The 12,576-nt window shown below is 38.6% G+C and overlaps 1 protein-coding gene across 1 annotated transcript in view; it reads right to left on the bottom strand.

The window, feature by feature from the left end:
• The window catches only part of Sec62 (SEC62 homolog, preprotein translocation factor), a 36,263-nt gene that overhangs the window by 3,497 nt on the left and 20,190 nt on the right, over positions 1 to 12,576 (bottom strand). The window contains exons 5-8 of the mRNA XM_004652085.2: positions 11,276 to 11,480; positions 10,765 to 10,857; positions 10,141 to 10,201; positions 5,711 to 5,830 (exon numbers count right to left, since the gene is read on the bottom strand). Coding sequence (XP_004652142.2) covers positions 5,711 to 5,830; positions 10,141 to 10,201; positions 10,765 to 10,857; positions 11,276 to 11,480 — 479 coding nt within the window. The remainder of the gene's footprint in view (positions 1 to 5,710; positions 5,831 to 10,140; positions 10,202 to 10,764; positions 10,858 to 11,275; positions 11,481 to 12,576) is intronic.

The following is a 12,576-nucleotide window of genomic DNA, read 5'->3' as shown; positions in this document are numbered from 1 at the left end:
CTGCGTAGGCATATTATTATATAGAAATACATACACTGTGGCCGGGTTTAGTGCACAAGCCTTTAATCCCACCACTTGGGAGGCAGAGGTAGGAGGATCTCCATGAGTTTGAGGCCACTCTGAGACTACATACTGAATTTCACAGGTCAGCCTGGGCTACAGTGAGACTCTACCTTGTAAAACAAAGCAAAACAAAGCAAACAAATAAGGACACACATACTATGACCCGACTTTAATAAAAATGAAAGCATCTCTGTGGGCTCTTACATGTATTTGGATCCAAGGCCATGCTACCACTGCCTAAAAGACACAAGCTTTACATAAGGGACCCAAGTATAACTAAGTTTCTGTCTTCTCATCTATCTTCTAATTCTTTTTATCAATTAGGTAAATTAGGTAATTTTTGTTTATGTAACAATACAAAAGAGGCTGGGCATAGTGAAGAATGCTTTCAATTCTGACACTTAGAAAGCTGAGGGAGGAGGATAAGTAAATTGAACCGGACTACACACAGTGAGAGAGACCATGTTTTAAAATACCAAAAGAAAATAAAAACATTCCTCCCCACAATATAAAGTTAACAAAAGCAAGTGTTTAAATGTTTATGAGATCACTGTGTGTTGTGCTGGAGTGCAGGCTAGGCACAGGCTCTATCACTGTGCTATACTTTCAACCCTTTTGCAATTTTACATTGAGACAGGGGCGGGCTAAGTCACCCAAGTAAGCCTTTGATTTACTCTGTAACTCAAGGTGGCTTCAAAATGTCTATCCTCCTGCCTCAGCCACCCAAGCAGCTGGTATTAAAGGCATGCATAAAACTTGCTGGGCTGGGGTTATTCTTTCAGACTATATTATGGCAAAACTGTGGGATAATGAAGTAAAATCATCACAAACCTCAACATTGCATATGGTTTTTTAAATCAATTCACCAATTATGTATAGCTTAGTGATTTTTCCTTTTTTAAAAACTTGGAATGACCAACAATGTAACCAATTGTTACAAACTCAGTAACTATGGCAGGTTTTTGTTCTGTTTTCCTTATATGCTATTTTTTTCGAAGCAATCTTTAAAAAGCTCATTTATGCTTCTCCCATTATTTTGCTTTGGAAAAGAAAAGTTATGATTTTGGCTGTCTTGATTTATAAAGTAGTATTTATAAATAAATTATCTACTCATAAAATCCTGTTTTTATTTTCAAGGGAATATAAATCTAATGAGAGAATATTGTAAATTAGAATCTTTTGTGACAAAAACAGAAAAGGTTATGAAAGAGTTCTACTGACAGATTAGATTTCTTTCTTTCTTTCTTTCTTTCTTTCTTTCTTTTTTTTTTTGATGTAGGTTTTCACTCTAGCTCAGGCTGACCTGGAATTCACTATGTAGTCTCAGGGTGGCTTTGAACTCACGGCCATCCTCCTACCACTGCCTCCCGAGTGCTGGGATTAAAGGTGTGCGCCACCACGCCCGGCATGTTTTACAGTTTTAAAACAATATTTTATTTTTATTTATTTGAGAGAAAGAAAGGGGGGGGGAGGGAGAGAGGGGGAGAGAGAATGGGTGCGTCAGGGCCTCCAGCCACTGGAAACGAACTCCAGATGCATGTGCCACCTTATGCATCTGGCTTACATGGGTCCTGAGGGATTGAACATGGGTCCTTTGGCTTTGCAGGCAAGTGCCTTAACTGCTAAGCCATCTCTCCAGCCATTACAGTTTTTAAAACAGGGAAATGTTATACATTTATTAAAAAATATTCCCCCTACATAATGAAAAGGTTAGTAATTGTGCTGAATGTTTAACTTAAGTTGCAAGTTATTTCAAGGTGTTTCATGGATGTCACATTCATGAAGTGTTTGGACAAGACAGTTTTTTTTTGTGACGGTTAAGTACCGAAGGTAGTCTAGTCTAGAGAAGTAATAAGCTTTAGTTTTTCTAATTTGTACTGTAACATCATTATACTTTCTATTTTTAGTGTATCTTTTTCTCAAACAACTTAGATAACGTTCCATAGCATTTTTTTTTCCTGATGCAGAGTTCAAGTTAATTTTTTTACTGCATTTGATATTGTATTGTATGTTTAAAGCCTAGTGACTTCACTTTGACATTCTTGTGATTTCATATGCTGTATTCTTCAAGCAATAAAATTTTAATGTGTTTTATTTAAAAAATACTTTGTTCAACCATTTATTTGAAAGCAGAGACAGACAAGAGATACAGACCAAGGGTGTGCCAGGGTCTCCAGCCTCTGCAAATGAACTTCACATGCATGTGCCACTTTGTGCATCTGGCTTTATGTGGGTACTGGGGACTCAAACCCGGGTCATTAGGCTTTGTAGGCAAGCACTTTAACCACTGAGTAATCTCTCCAGCTCTAATTTTTTTGAATTTATCTATTTGACAGAAAGAATGGAAATGGGGGCGGCGGGGGGAGAGAGAGAGAGAGAGAGAGAGGGAGAACAAATATGGGCATGCCAGGGCCTCCAGCTGCTGCAAACAAACTCCAGACACATGCACCACCTTGTGCATCTGGCTTTATGTGGGTATTGGGGAACTGAACTTGGGTCCCTAGGCTTTGCAGGCAAGTGCCTTAAACACTGAGCCATCTCTCCATTTGAGAGAGAGTAAGAGAGTGAGAGAAGAGAGCATTTTTTTAACCACATGAAAATTGGGCATAACAAAATTCTAACGTAATGCAGATTTTCTTCATGTGACATTAGATAACCAGGAGCAAAACAGGAAGGACCATAGGAAACCTGTGATATGCACTGTCATACCATTCCTACACCAGAAGTGATACAGTTTAGAAAATTCCACAGGCTCATTTTAAGTGGATATATTCATGCATATTTAAACTAACGTCATATACAGTTTTGAATGATTTACACCATAGGATTTGCAAATGAGCTACAGATCAAAACTATTTGGAATTTTAGAGCTGCATTTTCTTTTCTTTTCATTGTTTTTTTGGTTTGTTTGTTTTTTCGAGGTAGGGTCTTGCTCTAGCTCAGGCTGACCTGGAATTCACTATGTAGTCTCACCGAACTCACTGTGATCTTCCTATCTCTGCCTTTCAAGTGCTGGGATTAATGGAGTTGCATTTTCTAACAGAATCAACATGAAGTGTTGGGTTTGTTTCTTACTTTAATTTTCAAGATTTACAATGCACATTTAAATCCATAGCAACTTTCAAAAATTATTTTAAAAACTTAATATATTTTAAAGAGAAACAATCTAATAACCATAAATATGGTAACTATTGGACTTAATTAAGAAATACATAAAATAATTCTTTTTAGTAGAGCTCAGACTTGGATGAAACTTTTTGAGGTACTTGTAGATGTTATTGGTATGAGAGTCAGTAGGTATCAATTCTCTTATACCCAATGTCAGACCACAGTGCACGGATTTTCTCCCTGATTTAAGACTAATTATTTAATAGGTCTAGATAACATTTCTTGGCCTACAACTGTGCTCATGTTATCTCAAGGTGATTTAACCTAGAAGGAAAAAATGAGTGATAGGAAGAAGAGATAACTTAAGAGAGCAGAGAAACAGGGATAGACTGGAACTATGATAGACTGGAAGATAGTGAATGAGCTTCTGGGTCCATGGATGGTGGGTGCAACCTCAAAGGCCACAGTGAAGGAAGAATAAAGAAACTTCTTAGGGTTGTAGGAGCAATGCCTTATAAAAACAGAAGTTCATTATACATCACAGAGAACTACATGTACCTAGCTCAGATATTCTTGGTACTTTAGCATCAGGTACTGCGTCAATGTGAATGGTTTTTTATTTTTTTATTTTTTTTGCTTCTGGAAAGTAGTCTTAGGGTCTTTATGGAAAAGTTGATTTGTCATTTGGAGAAAATAATCAGAATTTCAAACCACGTACTAACATAAGCTCTATTAACGGCTTAAAATGAACGGAAAATTCATGGACCTTGCCCAGGGGGAAAAAATGAGAGATGCCCAGCCTGCATGGGGCAACCTTCAATGGCAAAAATTTTCAACACAGTAATATTTATTGTATTTTTCCCTGAAGTAACATGGTGTGTGTGGAAAAATGTATACAAGTAGAAAAAGTAACTGTCACCACTATTCACATATGAGTGCATTTCCTTCTAGTCAAATTTTCTGGTGTCTGAATATGAACATTAAAAAACTTCCTAAATAGGTCAAAAACATCTCATCACTACTTTTGTTTGTTTGTTTTTTTTTTGAGGTAGGGTCTCACTCTAACTCTGGAATTCACTATGTAGTCTCAGGGTGGCTTTAAATTCATGGCCATCCTCCTACTTCTGCCTCCCGAGTGTAATCACTAATTTGTTAAGTCCCTCCCCCCTCCCTTTTTTTTACGAGGTAGGGTCTCACTCTAGCTCAGGCTGACCTGGAATCTCAGGGTGGCCTTGAACTCATAGCAATCCTACCTCTGCCTTCCAAGTGCTGGAATTAAAGATGTGTGCCACCATGCCTGGCTAAAAAACATTTTTTAAAGAATGAAAGTGTTCAATGTTTTGTGCTTTTTTTGTTTTGGTTTTTCGAGGTAGGGTCTCACTCTAGCTCAGGCTGACCTGGAATTCACTATGTAGTCTCAGGCTCACCTCGAACTCACACTGATCCTCCTGCTTCTGTCTCCCAAGTGCTGGAATTAAAGGAGTGCACCACCACACCTGGCCTGTTTCATGCTATCTTTAATATTCAGGTTCTATTTTAATCTTTTGCCTATCCTGTCAATTTGTTGGTTTTGATCTTATTTAACGTGAAAAGGGTTATCTTTCTTACATGATCCCAATCCACTAGTCTTTTAAAAAGTTATCTTTTTTTTTTTTTTTTTGATTTTGTGAGGCAAGATCTCACAGTAGCCCAGGCTGACCTGGAATTCACTATGGAGTCTCTGAGTGGCCTCCAACTCACAGCGATCCTATGTTTGCCTTCCAAAGTTATCTTTATATTACTTTTTAGTTATAAAAGTTCCCAATGATCCTGAATATAAAAACATTCAATTGTTTTTCTATTTGGTTTAAGATATTTAACTTCTTTTTAAAAAATATTCTGTTTATTTGAGAGAGGGAGAAAAAGGCAGAGAGGGAGAAAAAGGCAGAGAGAGGGAGAGAGAGAGAAAGAAAGAGTGTATATAGATGTGCCAGGTCCTCTTGCCACTACAAACCAACTCCAGATGCACATGCTACTCTGTGTATTTGGTGTTTCATGGATACTGGGGAATCAAACCCAGGCCATCTGGAGTTAAGCAGTTAAGGTACTTGCCTACGAGCCTAATGACTGGGGTTCAATTCCCCAGTACCCACATAAAGCCAAAGGCACAAAGTGGTACATGCACTTGGAGTTCATTTGCAGTGGCTGGAGGCCCTGATGCACCCATTTTCTCTCTCTGCTTCCAAATAAATAAATTAAAATATTAAAAATATAATAATGAATTATACATTTCAAACTCAGAAAGTAAATTTCATATATCTCGTCAGAAAAACATGATCGCCATATAAGACTATGAATATGTTAACCAACTTCATTTAACCATTCCACTGTGCATATGCATCCGTGTGTATATAAAACTCAGGTTTACCCCAAAATGTGCACAATTATGATTTGTTAATCAAATACAATCTTAATGAATAAAAAATCCTTTTATTTTGGGTCAGACACAGCCCAACTGGCCAACCCCATGTTTCCAGCTCAATATACTAGTAAGACTTACCCACAGCAAGCAGAAGGATGCTGGCTACAAAACAGCCTGCACCCACACTGAGGTAATAAACACCTACTCGCATTTCCGCTGGCCAGAGAGGAAAGAGGGTGGCTGCTATGACTGCAATCACTGGAACAAGAAATGACAAAGTTTCACAGATAATTTAGAATAAAATTTAAATGGCTTGGTTAGAGCAACAGTAAACATATCCTTAGGAAGAAAATATGAGAAACAAATATTTGAAGCAAAAAACTGCTATTGGCATAATGATCAATTATGTGTAATTTCATGTTACTCAACTTTTATCAACTGCTGTCATCATCAAGCTCTGCTGATTTTTCTGAAACCTAGGATCTACTGAGTAGGGGAGCTTAAAGAAACAAAAATCCCCATCCTCACATACACCCTGGAGGGTTTGGTTCTGGGCAAAATCTCTGACATGCTGCTTAAAAAGAAAGCACAATTCTGAGCTGAGCGTGTTAATCCCAGCATGTGGGAGGCAGAGCCAGGAGGATCACCATGAGTTCAAGGCCACCCTGAGACTATGTACTGAATTCCAGGTCAGTCAGCCTGACCTAGAGTGAGACCCTAACTCAAAAAACCAAAAACACCCCCCCACCCAACAATGCTGCTGGATGTGGTGGCTCATATCTTTAATCCTAGCACTCAAGGAAACAGAGGTAGAAGAATCACTGTGAGTTTGATACCACGCTGGGACTAGAGTGAGTTCCAGGCTAGTGTGAGATCTACCTTGAAAAGACAAACAAAAACCCCAAAGCAACAAAAATGTGACCAGTATGTTGTAACTAATCAATCCAGGTTTAACTAAGTTTTAATTCTTAGCATATGAGTTATTATGAATAAGATTCTGTGATATATTGATCAAGGTTATTTTAACTACTGTTTTTGTGATTTGTTAAGATTTTCCTACTCACCCTTGCCCTAAACTTAAGAGAAATACATATATGACTTCAAAACCCAAATAAAAAATGAATCAAGAGCCAGGCATGGGGGGGGGGTGCAAGCCTTTAACCCCAGCACTTGGGAAGGCAGAGGTAGGATCACTGAGTTCCAGCTAGAGTGAGACCCTACACCTCAGAAAAACCAATAAATAAACAAAATAAAAAGGAAAGAAAAAAAGAATCAAAATGTATACTGAAGATTATGACCATCCTTTAGTCATGGGTATATGTGTAGCTATGCAGGCCTTTATATTTTGTTCCATTTTTCAGAGTAAACACTTTATTAAGCTTATTTGTATTCTCAGAGACTGACAATTAAAATCACGACATTGATTTTTGAATATGCAAATATGTGCAAAATGAATATAATTCTCACTCTTCTGCAATCCATTCAGTGTCTTAGCTATCTTCTATGAGTGTATCCTAATGCTTTAAAAGCTGCATGACATTCTATTACAATGGATTTGATTTTCCCTTCTCCTATTGAGGAACTTGAGCTGTCTTTTTTAAAAATATTTTGAGAGCAACAGAGAGAGAAAGAGGCAGAGAGAGAATGAATAAATGGGCACACCAGGGCCTCCAGCCACTGCAAACGAATTCCAGACGCGTATGCCCCCTCGTGCATCTGGCTCACGTGGGTCCTGGGGCATCAAGCCTCGAACCAGGGTCCTTAGGCTTCACAGGCAAGCACTTAACCACTAAGCCATCGCTGCAGCCCCTTGAGCTGTTTCAGCTTTTTTTTTTTTTAATCTTTATTTATTTGAGTGTGAGAGCAAGAGAGGGGGAGAGAGAGTGGAAGAGAGAGAGAGAGAATGGGCGCGCCAGGGCTTCCAGCCACTGCAAACGAACTCCAGACACATGCACCCGCTTGTGCATCTGGCTAATGTGGGTCCTGGGAAATCGAGCCTTGAACCGGGGTCCTTAGGTTTCACAGGTGAGCGCTTAACCGCTAAGCCATCTCTCCAGCCCTGTTTTTAGTTTTAACTTGTAACAAGCACTATGAGTGCAAATAGCCTTGTGTATTTGTACAACTGTGATTACCTAACAGAATGAATTATGGGCTGGGGAAGGTATCTTAGTAGTTAAGTGTTTGAATAGCATAGAGCTGGGGCTTCATCCTTAGCACAGCACAGATACAAACAATGAAAAACATAATAAATTCCTTTAACTGGAACAAGTAGGCCACAGATGCAGGCATTGACAATTTGAAAGGTATTTGCTGATTGTCCTCTTTAAATAGTCTGAGCAATTTGGGTGAAAATATGTAGTATGTAATGCAAATACTTTGTGCAGTCTTATGTGCAAAATGGGCATACAGGATACGTTCCTAGAAGTATAACCACTGGGTCAGTGCATATGTGCTTAAAATTTGAAAGATTATCCAAATGCCTGCTATAAAACTAAAAACAGGGTATTTTATATATGTAAGTAGAACAGATTATTGGGGGTGGAACGACCTAAATGAGGTCAGGGGAAGAGATTGAATAAAGGAAAAATCTAAGAGGGTATGAATAAGTCCCATGGAAATGTACTTTTCTGGACAACAGCATACCCAGAAGCCACAGATTATTACTAGAAAATTTTCAGTGTCAGGGATGGGATACCTTCCAGTGAGCTGCTGGCCAGTGAGGTTCCTGCTGACCCAAAAACATTACAGACCATTGCCAAGGCTCTTGGTTTCCCACTAGGAATAGGTGGTAAGACCCTACTGCTGAAGACTATACATGGTTGGGCTGCAAGGTCACTGAGAATTCCTGCGGGAACTGAACTGAAAACCTCCCCCACGTAGAACAGCTGACAGAAAGCTAGAAAAAACTATACTGCATGTAGCTCCGTGGGAGAGAGAAGTCACCACGGAAGATAAACAACAGTGCATACTGCAAGTCTTAAATTTTCAGGTGCAATGGTGGCATGTATGTTACGGGGGAAACCAACCACTCTCTAATTAGACTAGAGGCCTGCTCCACAGGAGGGAATACATGCCTGATAGTGAAAACCTACTATGGGGGAAGTCATGAGCCCTATGGATATAACATCTGCTGGTGTCTGGCTAAATGCATATATTATGCTTACCAAACTGCCTGGTAAGCACTTCTCTTAATGTTCATAATTGTATGTTAATGCTACTCTCACTTTTGGTTGGAAAAGCTTCTCTTTACAGATGGTAGTGACCTTGGGATGACTCAAAAGGCATCAATCATAGTGCTGAGAGAATGCTTAGCACTGAAACATCTTTTTTTTTTAATTTTTTAAAAATTTTTATTAGCATTTTCCATGATTATAAAAAAAATCCCATGTTAATTCCCTCCCGCCCCCACACTTTCCCCTTTGAAATTCCATTCTCCATCATATTACCTCTCCATCACAATCATTGTACTTACATATATACAATATCAACCTATTAAGTACCCTCCTCCCTTCCTTTCTCTTCCCTTTATGTCTCCTTTTTAACTTACTGGCCTCTGCTACTAAGTATTTTCATTCTCACGCAGAAGCCCAGTCATCTGTAGCTAGGATCCACATATGAGAGAGAACATGTGGCGCTTGGCTTTCTGGGCCTGGGTTACCTCACTAAGTATAATCCTTTCCAGGTCCATCCATTTTTCTGAAAATTTCATAACTTCATTTTTCTTTACCGCTGAGTAGAACTCCATTGTATAAATGTGCCACATCTTCATTATCCACTCATCAGTTGAGGGACATCTAGGCTGGTTCCATTTCCCAGCTATTATAAATTGAGCAGCAATAAACATGGTTGAGCACGTACTTCTAAGGAAATGAGATGATTCCTTCGGATATATGCCTAGGAGTGCTATAGCTGGGGAAACATCTCTTATCACACTTTCCATGGCTCAGGGTCCATTGCAGAAGAGGTGGTGGAAAGAATGTAAGAGCCAAAGGAAGGGTAGGACTCCTTACATTGTGCTCTTCCAGACACAAAATGGCCTGAATATGCATGACCTTGCAAGTGCCTGACACTACCTACACAAGACCATTGCAATAGGAGGAAAAGATAACGACATCAAAATAAGAGAGAGACTGATTGAGAGGGGGAGGGGATATGATGGAGAGTGGAGTTACAAAGGGAAAGTGTGGGGGGAGGGAATTACCATGGTTTATTTTTTATAATTATGGAAGTTGCCAATAAAAAACAACAACAACAAAACACTAAAAGCCAGATATACCCACTGACTGTTGGTAGTTTCTTTTTCTTTTAAGACCTTCATTGTAAATTACACCTTTGCAATCTTCCCAATCCTTGCTGCTTCAGTTTGTACTTAGTGTTAGCATCCTTCATTCAAACTGTGAGCCACAATAAATTCTTCCTTAAGATGCTTCTGTCAGGTGCTTTATCACAATGAGACAAGTAACTAATACACTCTTTAAGCAGTTCTGTGTTTAAACAGATTTTCCTTTGTAATCCTGCATTTTTGTCTTCTAATTTTAGATTGTACTTACCCACATCCTGCTACTTACCCAGAATTAATCCCATGACAAATGTTTTAATGTGAACTGGGTCATAGATCCAAACATAAACCTAAAAGAATCAAGAAACCTTACTGCTTAAAAGCTCTAAAGTCACATTTCTTGGTAAGTAAAGTTTAATCATTTTAGTTTTTCTAAGGTGGTCCCCAGCCTCTTACCATATTGAGAACTGCTTTCTAAGCAAGATAAATGGCAATGATTCTTTGTATAGGGTGGTGGTTCCTCTATCAGCCAAACAGTTAGAAGAGGATTGTAAGACAATTATCAATATACCTGGTGCATGTGGCTTATGTGGTACTGGGGAATCAAACCTGGGTCCCTTAGGCTTCCAAGTACATGCCTTAACTGCTAAGCCATCTCTCTAGCCCAACATTTGTTTTCTTTTCTTTTTGTTTTCTCGAGGTAGGGTCTTGCTCTAGCCTAGGCTGGCCTGGAATTCACTATGTAACCTCAGGGTGGCCTTGAACTCACAGTGATCCTCCTACCTCTGCCTCTTAAGTGCTGGGATTAAAGGCATGTGCCACCATGCCCAGCTGTTTCTAAGATTAAAAAATAACAAACAACAACAAAAAACAACTGATTTCTAATCACTATTAGGTTAATAATCTAATTCACCTCATTTCCATCCAGAAAAACTTGATCATCATGTGGCTCAAGCTTAAATTTTTTCTTGGTTTCCTTCTTTTTGGGAGTTCCTGGAGTTTCCTCCTATGAAAACACAAAGTGAATAGGAGAAATAGCACAATACAAAAACAAACAGTAAGAAAATGTCACTATATGCAACACAAAATCCTCAACCTCAGTATTTATATTCCTCATATGGGCATTTCAAGTTTTAAAGCATCTTCTTTAAGAGACTTTATGGTGCTGGAGAGATGGGTTAGTGGTTAAGGAGCATGCCTGCAAAGTCTAAGGACCCAGGTTCAATTCTCCAAGTCCCACGTAAGCGAGATGCACAAGGTGGTGCATGTGTCTGGAGCTCACCTGCAGTGGCTAGAGGCCCTGGCATGCCCATTCTCTCTCTAACAAACAAATAAAAATAAAAAATTCTTTAAAAAAGTATGATAATATATCAGTAAAAACAATTATACATACATAGTTTAAAATTAATTTTAGTTGCATGTACCTTTTTGGATTCTTCCTTTTCACCATCTTTTTTTTTCTCTTTTTCTTTTTTTGTCTTTTCTTCCTTTATACTTTCTTTCTTGCTCTTTTTATCTTCTTCTTTCCCGCTCTCAGATTTTCCTTTATCTTTTTCTTTCTTTATATCTTTATCATACTTCATTTTCATTACTTTTAGTGCCCGATGGAAAAACTGTTTCTTTAAAAGCCTTGGGGATGGGGCGGGAAAAAGATCTGACATTATGAGTTCCATAAATTATATAGACACAGACTAAAAAATCAAAAATATGAAGAACTGAGTAAGATAAAGGCATAAATTGGCAACTCACAAGAGAAATTACAATTAATAGGCCTGTGAAAGTCAACACCACTAAGTGAAAAAGCCTTGGAGACAAAGAGATTATGTAATAATTACCAAAGTTCACTAATAATAAAATTTTGACTTTTAAGTAATTTAAATACAAAAGAAGCTGGTTAAGATTTCAAGCATCTCTGTAGGTTTATTAAGAGAAACTGAAGACTCAACCTCATTTAATGTTAAGTATTTCTACTGCAAGAGTAGAAGTGAACTGTCAGTAGGTTAAAAAAATGGTGCTCATGAGTTAATAGATCTCGATGTTATTCTTTTTCTATATGTTCATTACTACTTAGAAAACCATAATATAAAACTATATATAAAAACTATAATAAATACCATGGGATATATTTTATAATCATGGAAAATGTTAATAAAAATTAAAAAAAAAACACATAAATAGGGAGATGCAAAAAAAAACTATAATAAAAATGTCCTCCAAAAAAAAAAAAAGGGCTGTAGAGATGGCTTAGCGGTTAAGCGCTTGCCTATGAAGCCTAAGGACCCCGGTTCGAGGCTTGATTCTCCAGGACCCACGTTAGCCAGATGCACAAAGGGGGCGCACGCGTCTGGAGTTCGGTTGCAGTGGCTGGAAGCCCTGGCGTGCCCATTCTCACTCACTCTCGCTCTCTATCTGCCTCTTTCTCTCTCTGTCACTCTCAAATAAATAAATAAAAATGAACAACAGGGCTGGAGAGATGGCTTAGCAGTTAAGCACTTGCCTGTGAAGCCGAAGGACCCTGGTTCGAGGCTCGGTTCCCCAGGTCCCACGTTAGCCAGATGCACAGGGGGGCGCACACATCTGGAGTTTGTTTGCAGAGGCTGGAAGCCCTGGCGCGCCCATTCTCTCTCTCTCCCCCTCTATCTGTCTTTCTCTCTGTGTCTGTCGCTCTCAAATAAATAAATAAAAATTAAAAAAAAATTAAAAAAAAAATGAACAACAAAAAAAA

Source organism: Jaculus jaculus, chromosome 11, assembly GCF_020740685.1.
Source record: "Jaculus jaculus isolate mJacJac1 chromosome 11, mJacJac1.mat.Y.cur, whole genome shotgun sequence".
Taxonomy (NCBI): Eukaryota; Metazoa; Chordata; class Mammalia; order Rodentia; family Dipodidae; genus Jaculus; species Jaculus jaculus.
Note: the sequence above shows the minus strand (reverse complement) of the source record. Positions and strands in the feature narration are given on the sequence as shown.